Below are 20,864 nucleotides of genomic sequence, written 5' to 3'. Positions count from 1 at the left end.
CGAACAAGGTTTGCGAGCAAACAAAATTCTATTATATAGTTCTTGTTTGCACGCACTTGTACTTGATGATTGATGATTCAAGGATGTTCGGTAAATGATATAAATTTTATTGACCTACCCATGGCTTTCTTCCGCCATGATCATCTAATGTTGAATAACGTAAAGAAATGCATTCATTTGTGCAAGTGTAGCGCAATATCATGAAGAAATATTTTCATTTATGCAAGTGTAGCTCAATATTCTAAGGAAATACTTAAATTTATGCAAAGTGTAGTTGAAGATCCCTTCAAAGATGTGCCTTCATTAGACAAAGTGGAGCTCAATATCCTTCTAAAAATACACTCATTGATAATTATCAATGGAGGATATTCATGACCTAAAATTGTGCACTATACATAGCTATGAGAGTAGATTGACTGACCAGACAAGGCAGTTCATCCGGGGTATTGTCTTCTCACTTCCCTTCCTGCGTAAAGGATTTTCCATTGTTTGGTATGAGGCGAAGAAAAACTGAAAGTGTGACGTTATGACGTTGCGGAAAATTGATTTTGAATAAAATTTCTGTTTAACAGTAGTTTGTGATCATCTGATTTATTGAGCAGACAATGGCCCGAAACTGGAATGAACTATGGCTTTACAGATACAATAGCAAATATGATACTGTAATATGCACATGTAAGTAATGTGCTTTTCAAGACAATGCACTGATACCTGGCGTGACTTTGCCGATTAAAACGGGCGACCTTGCGAAAGACAGAAATATGGTTTGGTGATTTACACCAGATGATATTTTACACCGTGTATCCGTGTAATTGTATTTGCCAATTGAGGTAAGCGACGCAGTGACCGTAATTGGCAAGATGGCATATTTCTAAAACGACTTGAAGTTCATTTATGATTAGTGCCGTCCGACCTGGCATTGGGAACGTACGCATTTCGCGCCAACACCGAAGGGTTTTAGACGAAGTAGAAATGAGAATGAAGAAATATTGAACTCATATTTCTAGTTTCGGTCACTAGGAAATCGGACAAACAAAGCAGGAATACAAATGTCAAACGAAGAAATTTTGGGGTACATTTTTCCTGTTTCGGTCACTAGGGGAGAGGGCGTGAGGGAGGAATTCAGGTAGCTATATCTAATATATAAACTATATTCGATAATTGTTCGGTGTGGAGCTCATATCAAATTTACTAACCGGTTATCAGGCCGAGTGTGTTTCAGCCTTTCCCACTTCGCCCCGTTTCGACTTTTTTCTCGGCGGTGTCTCTGCTCTCCGTCTCAAATCACGTGCTGACATATGTTGCAGAGCTTTGATTTACACAAAGAAAGCATGAAAGCTCCCATTCGATTCGGTAGTTTACTTGGTTTAGTTGTGAATGAATTATGACATCATATTGTTATGAGTCCAAAGCCGATTTGGTCTTTGATGCATTGTCCTAGCGGCAGTAAATTTCAGACAGTATATAAAAACTGTATTCAGTCCACTGGGTTATCGACTTTATGGACCTTTCAAAAATTAGATAGATAGGTAGACACACTGATGGAAAGACGGACATCTAGATTGATAGATAGATAGATAGATAGATAGAAAAATAGATAGATAGATAGATAGATATATAGAGAGATAGATAAATAGATAGATAGATAGACTTACGGAGACGGACATCTAGATATATGAGATAGATAGATAGATAGATAGATAGATAGATAGATAGATAGATAGATAGATAGATAGATAGATAGATAGATTGTTTGATTGTATGCAAAAACTGATATACAGCGGCGAAGAAGCATCAATAGGTGTGTAGGTATGGACGGGGCTAGGCTGGCTAGCTGGCAGGTACACAAAGAGACTGACAGCTTGGTGATTAGGTAGGTAGATACTTTCGTAGATACGACAGACATTCAGGCTGGCAGTTCGATAGACAGACAGATAGATTGATATACAGATAGCTTGACAAATGGACTAACTGATAGACATGTGCGTGCATGCATGCATACATACATACATACATACATACATACATACATACATACATACATACATACATACATACATACATGCATACATGCATGCATGCATGCATGCATGCATGCATGCATGCATGCATGCATGCATACATACATACATACATACATACATACATACATACATACATACATACATACATACATACATATACACACAAACGCTTACATACATGCGTACGCTTACATGCATTTGCACAATACATTCTGTACAAACATACATAATTGTATACACATACATACGCTTATACATATACCATATATACATATGTCTGTAGATAATCCTCAGTTTATTGGTACTTTTAATGGGTTTATGGCATTTCAACATGTTTTGGTTATTTATCTTGGCTGTATGTGGTTTACCACGGTACCTGATGATACAAAATATTTAACGACTTTCATCGTTGCGATGGCACAGTATTCTTAATGAGGTATTCAGCGTACAATATGTGTCCTTCATGATAGTGTTTGAGAAAAAAGACATCAGAGTCCAAGCCATGCCCATCTGGCCACTCTCAGTACGGTAGTTATAATACGTCACTTCTGACTATGTGAAAACTCCCCGATCATTATTTTTAGATTTCATAGACGATTTTTTTTCAGGCAGATATTAATTTTCAGTTTTTTTAATCATGATGCTGGATCTGAACATTTTCTTTGCAGAATTTCGCTTTGTTTAGACAAACCCCCCCTCTCTCTCTCTCTCTGGCAACATTATGTATTCTCTCCCTATATGTCACCATGTCTCTACTAAAGCGCATACCCCTTCTTTATAAGTGTAGATCAACCTTGCTTTCTTTCAATGACTGATCCAATGTCCCTTTATCAGTGTATGTCAATGCCCTGGAGTTGTGTCTGTAGCGGTGACTTGGGCCCCTACTGTGTCCCTATGCGTCAACCTGTGTGTACCATCCCATTGCTAAGCTTATAAATCAATACCCCGTCAAGTCCTAGCCTTATCCCCTCGACATATCTACGTCACCGTCGGATCGCGATGTCGCACTCCCGAACCTGTATGACGACGAGTTCACAGACACTGTGTACGGTATATCTAAAAATTGTCCCCTGGGACAAGATGGCCACCGTTCAGGAGAGGGCATAAAACAGTGGGGCTTACTTTAATAACCTCAATATAGCTGATATCCAATATGTACACAGTAACATGACAGTCACAAAATCTAGCCTATTTTTCATAGAAACAATACATACAATAACGATAACCATAATATATTTTTTTTCTTATTCTATCGAACCAAATATTATTATTTTAACTGTATTTGCAGGTATGTGGTACTTTTAATCACATTATCATTTTTATGCATGTTGGTTTTTCGAGTGTCAGCGACAGTGTGTGACACTTACGTCATTTAACTGAATTACAGTTACAGTTCGATATTAATTTTGTTCGTCGATTTTCGAATGTAAATATCTCATTTCATCCGAGAAAGGTTGAGAAGATTTTCAGATTTCCATCCTCGAATGTAAACAAACCTTATTCTTGAAACTTCTTGCTGTAATGCGCACACGTTATTGGCATATGTGGTGAGACAGTTTGGCGCCAAAATAGAGTGAATAGTGTTTCGCGTTAGAAATTCACACAGGTTCGTTCAGAGCATGAACTTTTATTTCTAAATACCATTTAGAAATAAACCAACAATGTTCGAATAGGGATACGGACGAGTCGACTTCAGAAATTTTGTGAAGACGTATAAACTCTGAAACCAAGAACTGTATAATACGAAAAAGTAATATCACCTCTGTTGTGAAAAAAACAACAACTTTATGTCAGCCAATTGTCATTGTCTGCTTCGGGACAATCGTAACAGCAGACGACTGGGGAAAAATTACCCATGCACAACTGTTTGTTTCTGTCGTACGCTTTCGCTGAACTGCATCACCCGTGAACAGGTGAGGTGAATGAGTTGAGCACGTGACGGACAGCTCAAGCCTGCGATTTCATAGTAAATCCATCATATCTGACATCCATTGATCAGTATTCATCCACAGCCTACGGAGAAAAAAATGGTGACTATATTTAGTCACCGCTGCCGCAGATTTTCATCTAAACCACATACTGGACTATAGTTTCGCTCAAAACTACGACTTGCTCTTTTTTCGTGCTTTTGATGCAAGCATATATTACTTTACATTTCGGATTTAGATTTTGTAATTCTATGGATAAGGGTTGTTCAAATTTTATGTCGCAAATCCAGGTGAAATCACATTTAGACGATTTGTTTGTTAGGTTTTATTTGTACCCCAATTATCAAGCTATATTTGAAAATATAATATATTCATCGCTAAATTTGATACTTAATATTGCCCTTCTACAAAAGTTGTCGGGAAATGTTTCAGCACAATTTTTTTGGGGATCGTTTCTGGAATTTGCCAACAGAACCGGAGGTTATTTCGTCTGTTCGTCGTACCGTGTCGCGCGGTCAATTGGGTTTGTTTTGTTCTGCTCGAGTGGGGTCAATGATTGCCTTATAACGAGCCCATCGCTCTATCGTTTAATTACTCACAACAGTTGTCGAACGCGCCATTGCTCCGCACAACGACCTATTTGTTTCAAAGACTTAAACGTGTTATTATCAATTACAATAAAAATTGAACATTTTTATTAGGAAATAGTGAAAAGACTTGTCATCTTTACAATTTCCACTGTTGTTTTCATTTATGCCGGCCTTTACAAGGTATTGTTTTCACCCTTTGAGCGCTGTAATTTTTCCCACCGCAATTTTAGTGTAACATTTTACCAATTTTTATGAATTTTTTCTGTAAGTTTTTTGTAATTTTGGACCAAATGGATATCACATTTTATCGGCTACAGTTTTTCTCTTATCAACTTTTAGCAAAAATCAGGGAAAAATGGTTCAAAAAGGGGACAAAAAATGACTTAGGCGGTCAAAGGGTATCTTCCTGAAAGAGAACCTATCGAACACAATTTAGGCGCGATAACGGATTCATTTATAAGTGTAGGGCTATACTCAATGTTCCTTTTCCGATTTCGGCGACTTTCCGTAAATTTTAAACTGTTTCGCTCAAGTTTATCAAATTTTGAGATATGCACGAACCACCTCGGGGAAAATGAACCAAATCCCTGCAGAAACTTTGTACTTTTCTGTCAACTTTTCGAAAGCTGTGTGCTTACACCTCATCACGATCACCGCCAATGTCGTCCGACATATCCCATTGATCATATACATCCACAAAGAGAATATACCAGTCAGCCCAAAGTCGTTTGGCAATGCGTTAAACTTCCATCTATCTTTGTGTCCAACCAAGCTGTTACGTCGAATATTCCCTTTCTTTTCCCGCCATAGATACCTCAAAGTCGTCTGCCAGACGATATCGGATTTTTGTTCAGTCTGCACTGAAATAATAGGGGCTTGAATCAAACTTTTATCTTAGCGAAGTCCGATGAAAATAAAAGACAAACTCAGGTCAAACCGATGTTTTGCTTTATTCTCGGAAAGCTGAACTGTTTACCGGAGAGCAGGTATCGGGAAAAGATCACAAATGCGCTAACATACAAGTGTCGTTCCAACCATTGTTTCTTGATGATATTTGGTATTGATTTGGAGCATGGGGTCATTGTCTGGCTTTGTACAAACGTTTTATTGTTACCATTTCTCTACAGTTCATTGAATCTGAGAACGATGTAGCGTTTTAATTGAAGGTGACTGTGCCAGAGAGAATAAGAGTGAATTGCACTTTTCCCTCCTGTGTCAGCTGTTATGCGACGAACGACTAGACCATGTAGCTGAGATGGAATTTTGGCAGAGGTCTCTGTACGGCTAAGCCGCACTTTCGGCAGTCAACACACGTCCCCGGTAGCTCACCGCGCCTCGCCATTTGTTATCGTGGACTGTTTGTCACCGTCGTTGCCTAGAGTGAGTGAGATCGCTCAAGCGACGGGAGGACTGGCACTCGCAAAGTTTGACCCAGCGTTAACTAAACACGGAAACGGCAGAGATATATCGAGCTTTTGAAGTTAAACGGTCGCCACAAATGGTACAATTTGTCTTCACCACTTTATGGTTGAATTAACACTTACAAACGAACGCAGAACTCGCGCTGGTAGCGACAAGCGTCCATCATTCAAAAATATGTTACTTTCATCGAATTCGAGGGATATGTGCATTTTTTGTCAACCATACTCTGCTCTGCCGATTTGAACATCATCATTTAGTCATTACTTTGTTTATTCTGCAAGGGCACTAGAGAAACTCGTCTTTTTGGGGTGCACTGAAAATTTTATCACAAAACCACTTCCCAGTCATACAATATTTGCCAAATCCAGTACATGGGTGAAGAAGCTGTCGTTTCATTAAATATGCCTTCGGCGAAATAAACAAAATCTCGGCTTTTAGCTACCATTTTACCGTTTTACGGGAAACAACAGCAAACACGACCGGATCTGCGGAGAATAATTCGCTGGAATCATCTGGCGAACATAAATCATTGGATGGGTTATGCATACAAATGAGACGCAACCGGCTCTTTGTTGTGTTCAATTCATTGAGAACTTTTCTGCTGAAAACACCAAACGATAGTCATTTCCCGCCATTTTTTTTGGAAAATATAGAATTAGTTCGCTGTATAAACCTATTAATGTTTTGAATGAAAATGTGTTAGTCGGACAACTAAAATTATACATGAAATTGTTGTGCGTGTTGCTAGTTTATCATTTCCTTGGCTGGGGCTGTTTATGAAGGGAAATATTGCATATTGAGCTCAAAAGATATCGATATAATAGAAGGATACTCTTTAATCTGAATCTTTTCCCAAACCTAAAGGGACAAAATATAGATATGATCACGTGGCGCTTACAACTTAAACTACCACCGGAAGTATATGTCGTTGTCAAAGACCCGCTCGTGCTATGAGGAAACACAAATACTGATTCACAGGTTGACTCAGCCAAAGAAATGAAAATTTAAATAAAGTGTCATTTCCAAAAGCGCGCGGAAATATGTGTCGTTCGCTTAGTTCTTCAACAACGGAAACTATTTTTAGTGAACGTTTACAATAAGATAGACCACGCTCTCCTATGCAAGGAAAAGAGGATTAGATGTGAGTCACTAGCACTGGTTTTTCACATTCAAGGTCGTCTGCTTAGCGAATCTCCCTCCAAAACTCTAGCCCGTACTGCTATTGTAACGAGCTCATAATTTCGATTTAGGCGAGTTTTAATTAACAATAATTATTAACGATCCGTTCACTGAAATACCAGACATTAGACAACATTTGGATCGCCAATCACAGCTAAGACATGAACTAGGATCGGGGTCCAGATTGACACGTGATTCTTTTGGGGGAAAAGTGAACATTCTATTCTCTCAACGATATAAAAGCTATCGTCTGCAAACTTGTGGGTATTTATCGGGAATGCACCATCACGATGTTTCGTTGGTTTACAATGAATCTCAGTTGAATAACGTAACTTTCATCTTTCCCGAAATGAAAAGATTTTCCAGGCGATAAGGTCTAACCATTTTAATGGACGTAACCTTGAAAAAAATGAAATATTACGTGTTTAAACGCCGGCTGAAAAATAAAGTCAGGCAATTTTTTAATACAATACTTGTCTAATAATATTTTTTTCACAGATTTCCCCATTTCATCGCCTGGAGATTTACAAGTTGTTGACTAAAAAGAAAAAAATGTCAATCAGTTCGAAATCGCTACCTGTAACAATGTTTTGTGTGGAGAAAATTTCCAATAATTTATTACCGCTGTAAGGTAGGAAATGTTGAATATGTATGTACAAAATGTTTGATGTGGATTTGGTTGAGGTTTTGAGTTCTGCAAGATGCAGGGACGCCAGAATCGAGACGGTGTATTGCATTATCTTTGTGTCTTCACGTTTGTGTCACTTTACAACATACATACACATCAAACGGAACACGAAGCATGGGTTTTATGGAGGGAATAGGCGGTGGCAAGGCTAAGATAGACCGATAGACACCACCTCGGTTCTCCGTATACCGAGCTTGTCCGACGCCCTTAGAATATATCCGTTGAAATTATCCAAGTACCAAAAAATTAGGGTGCATGCTGTGTCGTACTATTGACTGATATTTGCTGAGTTTAGATGCAAAGTATCGGCTTGTACTGAGAAAACCACTCTATCTGGATTGATCCTGGTATATGCAAATACGCAACTTGTCATCATTTTGCCAATTGTCTGCTACTGGAAGATGGTCACTCACGCCAAAAAGTGCATTTGAATCATAATGCTGTGATTCGTCTTCCTGTATTGAGATAGTAACGCTCCGAGAAATAAAGAAGGTCAGGAAAGCTGTTGATCTATCTGATCACTGTCCGTGGAATAATAAAATGACAACGACTTCACTTCCATACGTTTTCAACAGTTTTATGTCGGTCTATAATACGTGTGTAAAACAGCAAAACTCAACATTGTTAAGAACGCTTTTTAGCCGAAGAACATGATCTGCGCAGAATTTCTGTGAAAAATATAATAGTGATTATGGAGTGACAATGAATATTTTATGTGTTAGCTTTCCTATAAAGTGCAAGGCAGTAAGGTGGGATAATTTGGTCATTTTACCATTTTATGCCAGGACCATAGACGACATATAAATGGTAAAATTTGCTAACTATTGTATAAGGATTCTGTAGTTAGGTTTCTGCGTTGAGCTGCGAGTGTGTGGCGCGAAGCGTGCTCGAGCCTTCATAACGACAGCTCTTTAGTATTTTAAAGTGTAATTCTTCAACTTTATGCCTATTAGAAAGTGTCGGTCTGGTTACCGCGTGCGCTGGTGAGAAAGTCGGGACGATATATCGAAGGCGGGCCGTATAATTTTTAGTATGTGATCAAGGCAACAGAGCTCGAGGGGTAAGAAACTTGGCGCGCGACCGCCTTCGGTGTAATTAGTTGCCAAAGACAGCGGCGAAAGCACACATATTGTCGTCTGCATTTCTGAGATTTTCTTCGGAGGTCTTGTTATTGTTTTACTCGTGTTTCGAAATGTTTGAACTCGGAACAGGCTGTGCCAAGACCTTGCTGTATCTTCTCAGAGCGGACGTTTTGTATTTCAAACGTGTGCCCTGTTCAAACTGCGACTTACCGCTGTGGTGTTTTGTGCTGGGCAAAGAATGACCCCGAGCGTCGATTCTGGAAACGATGTTCATCTGGAAATCAACGGGAAGTGAAAGAAAAAACTCCAAGAAAAACGCAACAGTCTTACCTTGTCGGAGAAATGAATCTTGTCATCGTGTCTCAGGCATGGCGTCTACACGTATGTATTGCATCGGACGACAAACTGAAAACCTACATTCCAACTGACCGGCTAAAGTTGTATAGGCGATTTTGTTTTTCTATATGGAAGAATAGTCTTCAAGAAGGCACTGGAGTTCTCTTTGGGGCAGAAGGCCGGTCGAGTTTCCTGGCGATATTAGTCGTGAGTGTCCTGCATACAGACAGTTATTGTGTTGTATAGCCAACTAGCTCGTATCCTTCCAGTTTACGGCTTCCATAAAACAGAAACGCTGGGTCACTTTAAAACCTGCGACTAGCAGTGTCTGAACTAGTCATCCATTTATTGCCAAAATCACAGCGAAAAAATCTTTTAATTCCATTTTTCCAAGTTTTTGTTCCCATATAGTTTTATCGGAACTTGTCATGTACGGAGGTGGTAGGGAAATATGTATACACCACTTTTGAAAGAAGTCGTGTGGGCAAACCTCACGCATAACCCCAGTGGGCGAATAAAATTAACGCTTTTGGATCTATATTGTCATCGGCTGGCGAATCTATCGTGGGGCGAAATCTCGCCTTTCGGTTGACGTTGCTTTTCGCCCGTTCCGGAGAGGGAAGAGAAGTGTTTGCGCCAGAATAATTAATATTCTTTGTCAAAATTCTGGAAAAGGAGGGACAATTTTCCCTCCCTCGTATCACGGGTGTCGGTATTTCTGTCAGAACTACAGATTTCAAGGCTTGGTTTCGCTTCTCTCCGCTGATTGGTCGAGAGTTGTCCACGTGATTTGTCGGTGAGTGTTTTTGTGGGTACGGCACGTCCTTGACGCTCGCTGTATAACGTACAACCCCCGTGCAGTGTGTACAGAACGTGTGGTTCACAACCCCCCAAACATCGGCAGAAAGTCGGCCAGGCTCTCTCACTGCCGTCACCCATGTTTCGAGCGAGCAAATATTTCATTCCATGAGAGCTTGCCACGGTTAGCCGTGTTCCAGTAAAGCGGGAACGAACGAGAGCGGAAGCTTCGCGGTGTTTGATGCTGTGAACGGTACATGCAACGTGTTTTCTGTAGAGCACACGAAAAAGCTAACCTGTCGTCAAATTGGAGTGTCCCGAGAGATTCGTCTGAAATATACGCTGAATAACGAAGATAACCATCTAAGAGAAGCGAGTCGGCTTATTCACCAGGCAGGCCGCCGAAAAAGAGACTGAATATTTTGTTATTTTTTCTAAAACATGCAGTATAACAGTCAAACTATGGCAGCCCCTCAAGGACCTTTAGCTCCGCCAACGAAACCATTTCACGGGTTGGGAGCCTTTTACGACGGAGCGGGCAGCAATAACTCGTTTAACCTTCCATCCAGCGCAAATTATGTCGGTTTTATGAGCGGGTTTCCCTACCACCATTCCAATAACACCACAAATCTTAGTGGCTACCCGAACGATAACTCCGCTTGGCATGTCCAGAATGAATCTTCCAACGTGAACACTTCCAGCTATTTCGGAAACCACTCCAGCATTCTCGGTAGCAGCCCTATGGTCCAGAGCGACTTCAGCAGGAACTACCCGGTGTCGCAGCAGGCCCCGCCACAAGACAGCACACCAAAACAACCTCCGACAACAGGTAGGTCAACCCGTAGTCTCGCAGTCATTTTAACGTACATTCATCTCATTCGGGAAAGCAAGTGTGCAAATATTGTCGTCTCCTAAAATTTTAGTCGAAAGACATAAACTTTAGCATCGTAATGACTCTGTTTAATGTTAGCAACACAAATTTATCAAAATTATGATCAGTAAGTTGTAGCTTAGTAAAGTTTCTGAGCACGTTAACTGTACGAATGCATCCATACTCTGTACGCTAGTCGCGATATATAGAAGTGCGTATAGCGTGTGTTGATGTCTGGGGAACACCACAATTGTGACGCCATAAAGCAGTAATCAAATGTGTCCAATATTATTTATTCGTCCTCTTGCCCAGTACTTACCCCGATGATGTTTTATTTTGATGTGCAGTTGTTCTAATCTTGTAGCTGTCTTCCTGTTCATGACATGTATGTGTGTGTGTGTATTTTGCCGCAAACGTGTTTCAATACAGCTACAGTGTGGACACCTGTCTCGCAGCACTCACTGCTATGGGAAAAGTATCCCTCATCTGCGAACCTGTGCAAACCGTTCGTTTACCTTCCCATGTTGTTAAGGCGTAATACTTGTATTAATGCCCCGTTTTACAACGGTCTTGTTTATATTGGAAATGTTCTGTAGAAAGAAACATGGCGGTAATCCGCTATAATGTACCAACGTCTCCAACCACCGTGCACGCAGAATCATGTTGTCCTCGGTGGACCGGGGCTCTCGAAAGTATAAATCATTGCTTGTGATGAGTGTCATACATGCGGGCAAAAGATTGGCTACGTCAGCTTGGAGAGCGATTAAAACCTCAACAGACGAGGGAATAGGTAAAAACAAGTCCGCTACCCAACTTTCGTCGTTTCGTGGTTTTTAACACATCCCAATTTCCCCTTAGACCCCGCCACAATATTTCATTTTGCGAAACAAATTACATGCATGCGATAGCACCTTCCGTCCGGCAGGAGCCATATCATACACAGCATAGATAACAGAAAGAATTTACTTTCATTAACTATCTCTCCCACAAACGCGCGCGCGAAAAAAAATGTTGCCGACAAACGCCCGCCTTTTTTCCCCCACAGTAGTTGCTTGTCGCCTTCGTGTCAGGTATTTTCGAGAGAAAGGCTTAGGCACGGTGATTTGAGGACAACCAGGTGGGACTTTGAATTTCGCGTGACGCAAGAAGTACTGCAGAACATCCCGGTTCTCAGCTGTCGGCTCCTTTGATCTTAGCCTTCCAAGGCCACAGCTACTATATTCCATAAATTTGGCAGGGAATAATTTATTGCAGTTTCTTTGTGAGAAAGTCAGGATGAATTTTGAAGACTTTGTGATCATGACTGCGTCTTAGTTGAAACCGACAAGTCAAAGGAGAGCGTATTTTACATTCGTGGCGAAAAAATGACTGTCAGTGACCGCAGCGTACTTCACACCGGCGAGAAATATGGAATAATGACATTTTGTAATTGGCTACAATACCCAGCAGCCCTACCTTTGCTTAGCCGTGTACAAGTTACATTTTGATACGTTTTATAGAAAAACGCATCAGATGAACGTTCTACAGTGGTTAAGGGGACCAACAAAAAATCACTGACAAGCAGACATGCCGGACGAGAAGACGTGTTTACCGAGCTCTGAACATCCAACGTACACAAAGTAGGCTGCGTTATTTTAAATCTGACCTTTACGGCGATCGCCGCAGTTTGAAAAATAAAAGGATCACAACGGAAAAAAACAAGATGAAATGTTAAGCAAAAATAAATTATTTAAAATCGGATAACATTACAGTCAGAAAATAAGTATTAGGCGAATATTGGTGGAGATATATTACCGTTTCCATGAGAGAACACCAGGTTAATTTTTAGTTGATTGATGTACACGGATGCCATTATTGTGCGCGTCCTCTGCCGACTATTCGTCTTGTGTATGTACGAGGTATTGCAGGGCTTGAAGAGACTTTTTGCCCCTCCCAGAGCGAGGGAGGATCATTTGTCCTGTGCCCCCGATGTCTTTGTCGACATTCCTATTTTCTCGTGAAATTAGTGAAGGGATCTGGATACGTCCCACTCCTTGTTTCTCAACTCTCAGGGATCATTTCCCGAGATCGGCGCTTGTCATTTATATCAGGCATGCCTCGAGTCAACACGTCTTGGGATCCCGTAGTGATCTCTAAGACAAATCCTACCATCGCCTTAGAACTACACATACGACTTAAAATAGAGATTTAAAATAATTATAAGTTGTTTCCAGAACGAACGCAAAACACGGACGACTCGCACCCTATTTCCCCGGAGAGCGTCGGTCGTCGACTGGTTAACACACGAAACATTTATTTCCAACGTGCAAGTTCTTTTGTGGCAGTCTTACATCAGATATCTACATTGGTCCGAAAATATAGCACAATAAAATTTTATTACCCCCAAAATAATATTCAACGGAATAAAAAATAAACATGTGTCCTCTTTATATAAAATGTCTGCAAAAAGTAATTATATAATTGTTAGCGGACGTGTTGAAATTATATTGATATTGTTATGATAATAATGGCTAGGCCAACTCTAGCATGTAGTTCCAACATAACCATTTTAAGTGCTGTTTTTTTGTAAAAGACAAGAATATTTATTTCTCCTAAATATACTTTTTTATTCTTAAAGTGTACCAGGTTTGCTGTCGATAGGGTGAGCTAGGGAAAGACGGTATTCTGTAGGTGACCGGCAACCGCTGTATGGATTGTAATTTGTCCTTGTGGTGCACACAAAATAGCCAGGCCTTTGTAGGGGGTTTCATTTGGATTTTATGCTGAAGCTGTAGCATGTGTTGTGTTAGCATGGCATGCGATAGCAGTGCGATCAAAGAAACAAGTGAAATATGTTGTTTTTACAGCGAAGATTTGTGTTGTTTTATGTGTTCTGTCGTGTGTGTAATCTTCATCCATATGTGAATCGCCTCTCTGTGTGTGTTGCATCTCCCTGCAGAAACAACGCCGACAACGAGCAGCTCCAGCTATGTGTGGATCGGCGGGCAGCAGCCGACGCGGAACAGGAAAAAGCGCAAGCCTTACACGAAGTACCAGACACTCGAGCTTGAAAAGGAGTTTTTGTACAACATGTACCTGACCAGGGACCGCAGAACGGACATTTCCAGGGCGCTCAATCTGACCGAGCGCCAGGTGAAAATCTGGTTCCAGAACCGACGAATGAAACTCAAGAAAATGCGCCTCAGAGAGGAGAATGAGAGAAAACAACAAGAGCAGCAACAAAACGCCCCCCACACACTACCATGAAGACGATGACGATTCCTAAACTGAAATCAACATAGCTTTACTGACATGTACAGAGAAAAGTCGGGGATGGAACATTCGGACATTTCCCCCAATATTGAGTTGATAAATTTTGGGTGATTCACAGAGTTAAGGGAATAGACAAAAAACAAACTATATACACTTCTGAAATGCAAAAACTTTTTGACATCCGACAGTACTTAACGCAGACGAAAAAGTAATGCACACGAGAGAAGGTCGGTGAGGAAGCAGGTTTAAGATTCATTGTCAAATCTGCTACAACATTTGTGGTTTGTGTGGTCCCTGCACCACGTTTACCCATGCTCGAAACACAGAGACCTGAAGTCGGAGTCGGCAAACTTCATACACGTTTAACGGTCTTTTTCGGGCAAAGGAATTCAAGATACCGCTATAATCTAGCTAGATAATGTTTTGTGTTCAATTTGGCAATGTTTTCTCCTATTGATTTTGTAATCACAATTTCAAGTCTTTCATTTGGTGCTTGTTATTTCCCTTTTAGAATTCTTTTATGTTCACATTGTTGATTGCCATCAACATCCACAAATTTAAAGGGGCTGACGAAGATTTTTTTTTTAAAGAGAAGGATTTTTCTTTCGGCAGGCAACCTTAAAGATGTTTGCAAACGTGTCGTGTGGAATCATCAAAATGTGTACCGCACGATATCGATGTCATGCGGTTTTTGTTTTCAATTGCACCTCAAAGTTGTCAAGAGTTTTTTTGAACTATTAGCCCCTTATATTGTGGTGAGTTGTAATCACCATTCGATTGGTAAAGAATTGTTATAAGTCACAGAACGCAAATTAAAATGTGATTGTGATCACGACCGAAATGAGACATCTCGACGTTTCGATCGGGTATCGTTAGAAAACACCACTGTCTTGACTTTGTTTTCCTTTCCCTGGGACAGTTGTTTTTAAATGCACCAACACAAACCGCTTCACAGAGTCGCAAAAAGATTATGTTAATATATCTCCTATTCTGTACCCCTGATTCCCCAAAAGTACTATTAAGTGAGAGTTGAAATATACATATGAGGAATTTAAGAAAGTTGAAATTTTCTTAAAGTGGCGTGAGGAGCTTGAAGTCTCAAAATAATCACATTCTACGTGTCTGACTCTTTCTATACTTCTTGCAAAATAACAATTTCCACAAGAGTTTGCCGATAACTCAAGTATGGTCACTTAGATTAAATTTCACTGGGGGCCGAAATGTTACCGACTCAGATAGTCTTGATGGGGCTCTATAAAACGATTTTTATATCTCGTCTAAAGTTTCTTAGTTACAGACAGAAAGAAAAAAAAACTGATAGAAAGATTCCTTGAGTTGCATTGAGTATAGATACGTTTACAAGGACAGAAGTTCAGTTTTTTGCCGACCTATGAAAATCTTTGCTGCTCCAGGGTGGGTTTTTTGACCACTTGTTATTTTTCATTCGGATTGCAAGCTGTTCGCGTTCTGATTAATAATTCCTTCATTGTAATCATAGGATTTACTGAGGAATACCTACTTCGGAAAGTGTCTTCTAAGTGTTGCCAGCTCGTGTCGTGTTGTGATTTTGTTTTGCACGGTGCTGTACAGAAAAAGCACAGCATAAACACAAAATACCGTTTTTGCTAAGCAAACGTTGAGGGCAATTTGAACCTAGTTTAACTTGACAGTTTAATGCCGGCCGTTACTTACACCCTGACTTGTAAGTCAGTGTTAGATTACCACACGGTGTATGCAACCACAATATGAAACTTTCGATCCTTCGAATAAATCAACGAACTAGAGGCCATTTTGGTCTCCATGATCCGTCTCCAAAAGTTTCTACGGGGTGGTTTACTAAATACCAATAAATGGAAAGAAAATTGAAAGTGTAATTTTAGCTTCAAAGTGGAATTTGTGAGACCTATCACGTTAGCATACTATTTTATTCATACACGTATCCGAAGATTCTTATTTTTGTTGTATTTGGGGAAAATATCAGTCTGAACTGAATTTTGAATTTGTTCCCCTTTTTGGAGTCTTTTAAAGATTTTTCTTTCCATATGCGTACGGTCTGCCTTATTTATAGACTTCCCATCGCTGCTCTTTTGTCAGACAGCCCCTGTTATCAACTTACACAGTGCGAACCCCATTCACTGCAGTGGATCCAAATTAAAAGGGGATCTTTTTGAAAGAAGCAACGTCGAAAACCAAGACCTCGAGAACCAAGTTCAGCTTAGGTAGCTTTCTTGCAAAAAAATAGCAGTAGAAGGTTTCGTGGCAGGGCTGTAACCGTTTTCCCAGTCACCGGCACTCATGGCTGGATTGGTCGCAAGTAACCTCGTTATCAGTTAGTTCCAAATGTAATCATCGTAGTGGTCGTTATAGGTAAACGCCCAATTATTGCATTCTGTATCTGTGTCTTTCTAATTGCCTATAATCTATGCGACGACCAGTAAAAATGTTTCAAAGTTTGCGTGGCAGAACCCTTTAAATTTATCGGTCTCTAAAGTCGGTTCTGTAATACAGCTTGCGTGTCCAGAAAGCTCCGAGATTCGAAAATGAACTACACTGTTGAAAGGTGATTTTGCTTCAACGAAGAATGCGCCCAAACTTCACACTTTTCCTAAACATAGACATTTTCCAAACGGGTCAGTTAGGGAATGTTGTTATGAACAGTACTAACATGAGGGAATGTGAACAATGACTTTATAAGCTCGCATCGAGAGAAGCAATATTTGCCAACGACTCCCTTTTTGTATACTCAACTTTGCACCAGGGCAAGAGAAGCCAAATCTTATGCACTGAGTTTGTTTACATGTAATCATTCAATAGCGTGGCCCTTACCAAATGCCAGGGTTAGTGGGCATGAAAGCCCGCTCAACCACTTTCCCTTTGATTACACAACGTCCAAAACAATGTCCTTTTAAATTTCCGGTAGTGTTTTCAACTCCGTCAATACAGAATAGCTTTCGCGCCATTCTGCACGTCAATTTCCTGCACAAAATCCTTTGAGCAGACTATATTAGTAGCAATTTCTCACCTTGAACAAAATCTTCAGACATTTCTAGTAGCAGTCCCGTTTATTCCTGCATAAAATCTTATGATTCTTTGCTGCTCTTTTTATCGCGCCCAAAGTTTTGCAAAACGTTTTCACCAAAACATTTGTTTGAAAATCGAAGAAAACGTGACTCTCTGTGTCCTTGTTAGGCTGCAAATAATAAGTAAAGGTATAACTATGTTGCCAGGATATAGATCTTGAATGAGGCACTCAGTATAGATAGGGAAGTATAGCATTGATGCCTGAAGCCAAACACTTTCGAGTGTTGACCGAAAGCTGTCATAAGAAGCTCTCCTGTGATTTTGACAGCATGTTATAATCCACCGCGACTTTTTCAGGCGCCTGTATTTAGCCAGCTATTGCTGAAACAAACTAAAGCACCCGAATGCAGAACAGGTTAAAATTAGACGTTGAAGACGAGTCAACGCTACCGATTTAAACAGCAACAGCCGTTGACACCCGGATGATATCTACCGCCGCCATCTTGATTCTAATAAAAACATGGAGCACTATGGTCGTTTTTGAATGTCACAGTGGTCATTTCGACGCATTCCACAAGCAGATAAAAATTCATATTTTTAAAAGCATTTCGTAAGATTAAGTAGATTCAACATTTCACGTTTAGTATATTTTAAACTCACTTTTTCGTTACCATTCAAGATCGAAAAATATTGGATGAATTCTTTTGAAAGATATTTTAGTAGACGGTTGTAGTATCGGTCAGAGAGAGAGAGAGAGAGAGAGAGAGAGAGAGAGAGAGAGAGAGAGAGAGAGAGAGGTAGAGAGGTGGAGAGGTTGGGAGGGAGAGACAGAAACAGGGAGAGATAGGAACAGGAAGACAGAGACAGAGAGTTTTATTTTGCTGAAATTTGAAAACAGTCGGGAAATCTTGCAGGTATTGTTGGAAATAGTCTCTTTAAAAGTATATACTTTTCTTTATTTTAAGATCTTTGTACGAATTTGTGAATTTTTGTGCCATTTCTTTTGCTGTGAATTATCTATTGGCAAACCAGTGACGTCAAGGGTATATAGGACCAGCTGACTGAACACGTCTCTTGTTTTGAAGATGATTTACCAGTGACCGACGACAGTTTGTAATTCCGTCTACCCAGGTGGACTCTTGGATATTGCAGGTCTTTGTATTGAGGTATACTGTGATCGATATTGGCCATGTACATCTGAAGACAATTGGTTGTTAAGTATTGTCATAAGACAGCGGTGGTGATTTTTTATAGTCAGCGAACACCACTTGCTCCGATGGAATCTCCGGTCCATTCATCCTGTTCCAGAAAAGGAAAATATGACAATATTTCGCTGCGACACAAAAAAACTGTCGATCAGAGATAAAGAGACAATTTGCCCATCAAAGTAATCTAACATTGCGACGGCTTTCTGTAGTCCGCAGTTATTGTTTTGTTGTTAACAATGGAAAACAATCCCTTTTTATTTTCAACCACGTCGAAGTGGGTGAGTCCGACTTCCTTCGAACAGAGTAAGAAATCGATATGGTCTTTGTTTTAATTTCTCTTGTCCTTTGATTGTTCCTTTGTCCCCGCCAAAACCCAACGTTGCACTGTTTAACGTAGATTTTGGATGACAATAGATTGTCGTTTGATCAATTTTGATGGCAGCCTATTATTTTCCTTTAACCTGCTCTTACAGCAAAATAAACCAAAGAGTAAACCGACCTGCCACATACATGGTAACTTCCTGAAGGTTTCAGACTATTTTTTCCGTAAAATCTAAAAAAAACTGAAATCGCAAGAAATATAAATCGCCAAATTTGCATTTTACTGATCTATAATTTCATTTGTGTGTATTTCAAACACCCACCGACAACTTTAAACTGATATGGCTCCGTAAAATATGTCGAAGCTCTCTTCATAAACAGCCCGCTTTTTTGATACATATTCAGTCAACTCGCCCACATATTCTCTCTCATGCCTGCTATTTTTGAACGGATTCTTTAGAAATCACAAACATCAGAGGTTTGGCGTTCTTCCCTAAATTATACACACAGAATTTCCCCTGCTACAAGAAAATGATGAAGTTCCCGCGTTAGTTATATAGTAGAAATCCCTAACCCTAACATGATGTGGTGTACAAGGCACTTCTACTGATGCAAAAGGTCACTATACCGTGTTAGTTCCTCTCTGTTACGATACAGTACCTACCAAAGTCTTCAGCTAGCTTTGTCAAAGTAATTCAAATAAAATAAAAATATGCTTTTTCGATAAAGCTGACTCTCCCTGTTTAAAAGCCACTGATCCTAAGGTTTTTCCTTTTCGTTTTTATCTACATTGGAGCAGTATTTTGATATTTTTCATATTCTCTTGGACAAAGCCAATAATGATTATGTTAGCGGCTAATCTACTTGACGCAGGAAAAAAACACGTTTTCTTAAACTTTGACCTGTCTAGTTTTGAATTTCAACGGAAAAGACTAATCTGGAAATGGAGATTAAAGGTTACCGTTAGAGCTTTCACGTAGCCGTTGTTTTGTCACTTGGTAAATGTAATGAAGGCAGGGCTTTATAAATAAGGGTCAGACAAAAGCACTGAGAGATACTGGAGTGGAATGACATATCTCAGAGACTGGGAAATGGTTTGCGAGGCAGTTAAGGATACAGAACGCAAGACCAGTACAAACCAGGAAAGTTGGTAAGAGACGGGAAGGTTGAAATCTTATGAATGGTTGGGGTGTCAGAGAAATGCACTAGACGTGGAAGAAGGGGGAGGTCAGATGCAGAGCATGCTTGAGGGAGAGGGGAGAATCTGAAGCCTGGAGGTATAGATGGACAACGGACGCTCAGTAAAGCGTGAGGTTTGGACCACGGTGTCAGAGAAACACAGAGAAGGCTAAAATGGGGTATTGAAGGAGTGATTGAGGAACATAGAAAAATGGTCCACGTGTACCAGAGCTGCAAAGGACATGAATAAATAGCGGAAGGTAAGTGAAAAGATGAGAGCAAAGAGAGGCAAGAATGGGTTGGTGGTGTAGGAAAATATAATGTGAGACAATTAAGAAAAAAACGAAAAGTAGGTTGGCAAAAATGATGTGATGATGGTTGATTTTGATTGACATTCGCTTGATTTAATCGGGATAGGAAGATAAACACAAGTGGGCAGTGAGGCAGTGATAGTTAGGTGAAATAAAAACAACAACATTAACAGAACATTGCTAAAAAATCGATAAATTTTACATGGTTTCGGTCCATAAATAAGAAGAGTTCCCCATCTTCTTCCCCAAGTATGCAGAAATACGAACTACAAGTCACAGGAAAGAAGCTGGCCTAATGCAATATGCAATGTTATTCTTGATAGATGAATTGTGGTGAGGACTAACTTTCAGTTATCAATAATGACATTGGACGCTACGTTCTTGCTGGCATGGTGTACAGGCCGAATACAAGTCTTTTTTGACATGATCTTAGGTGGTTAATAAGAAACTATATTACAAATGGAATGTAAATAACAGATCTAGTATAAAAAGTTATGGCTAGCGGAGCTGTATAGGGTCACTGACGATTGACAGAAGCTTTTAGAGAAACACTGGTTTCCATCAGAAGTTCGATTTTACCTCCGGAAAATAATTTTCTCGAAGCGGGTATTCGAACCACTTTTACTAACTCAAAAAGTAACACTTGGACACAAA

General features: G+C 40.0%; 2 protein-coding genes across 3 annotated transcripts in view; both read left to right on the top strand.

Annotated features, from left to right (window-relative positions):
• The window catches only part of LOC139124066 (homeobox protein Hox-A10-like), a 100,975-nt gene that overhangs the window by 42,219 nt on the left and 37,892 nt on the right, over positions 1 to 20,864 (top strand). The window lies entirely within an intron of this gene.
• Positions 7,648 to 15,052, top strand: LOC139124069 (homeobox protein Hox-D9-like). Its single transcript, XM_070690200.1, has 2 exons — positions 7,648 to 10,876; positions 13,857 to 15,052. Exons 1-2 carry the CDS (start codon positions 10,489 to 10,491, stop codon positions 14,162 to 14,164), a joined length of 696 nt encoding a protein of 231 aa, XP_070546301.1. The 5' UTR covers positions 7,648 to 10,488; the 3' UTR covers positions 14,165 to 15,052.

This window comes from Ptychodera flava (assembly GCF_041260155.1).
Source record: "Ptychodera flava strain L36383 chromosome 23 unlocalized genomic scaffold, AS_Pfla_20210202 Scaffold_23__1_contigs__length_28996876_pilon, whole genome shotgun sequence".
Classification (NCBI taxonomy): domain Eukaryota; kingdom Metazoa; phylum Hemichordata; class Enteropneusta; family Ptychoderidae; genus Ptychodera; species Ptychodera flava.
This window is presented reverse-complemented; position numbering and strand designations above follow the sequence as displayed.

Bases quoted from the DNA above. Each gene is read 5' to 3' on its own strand.
- LOC139124069 (XM_070690200.1), top strand. From the start codon at position 10,489: ATGCAGTATAACAGTCAAACTATGGCAGCCCCTCAAGGACCTTTAGCT. The intron at 10,877-13,856 runs GTAGGTCAACCC...ATCTCCCTGCAG, and splicing joins AAAACAACCTCCGACAACAG to AAACAACGCCGACAACGAGC.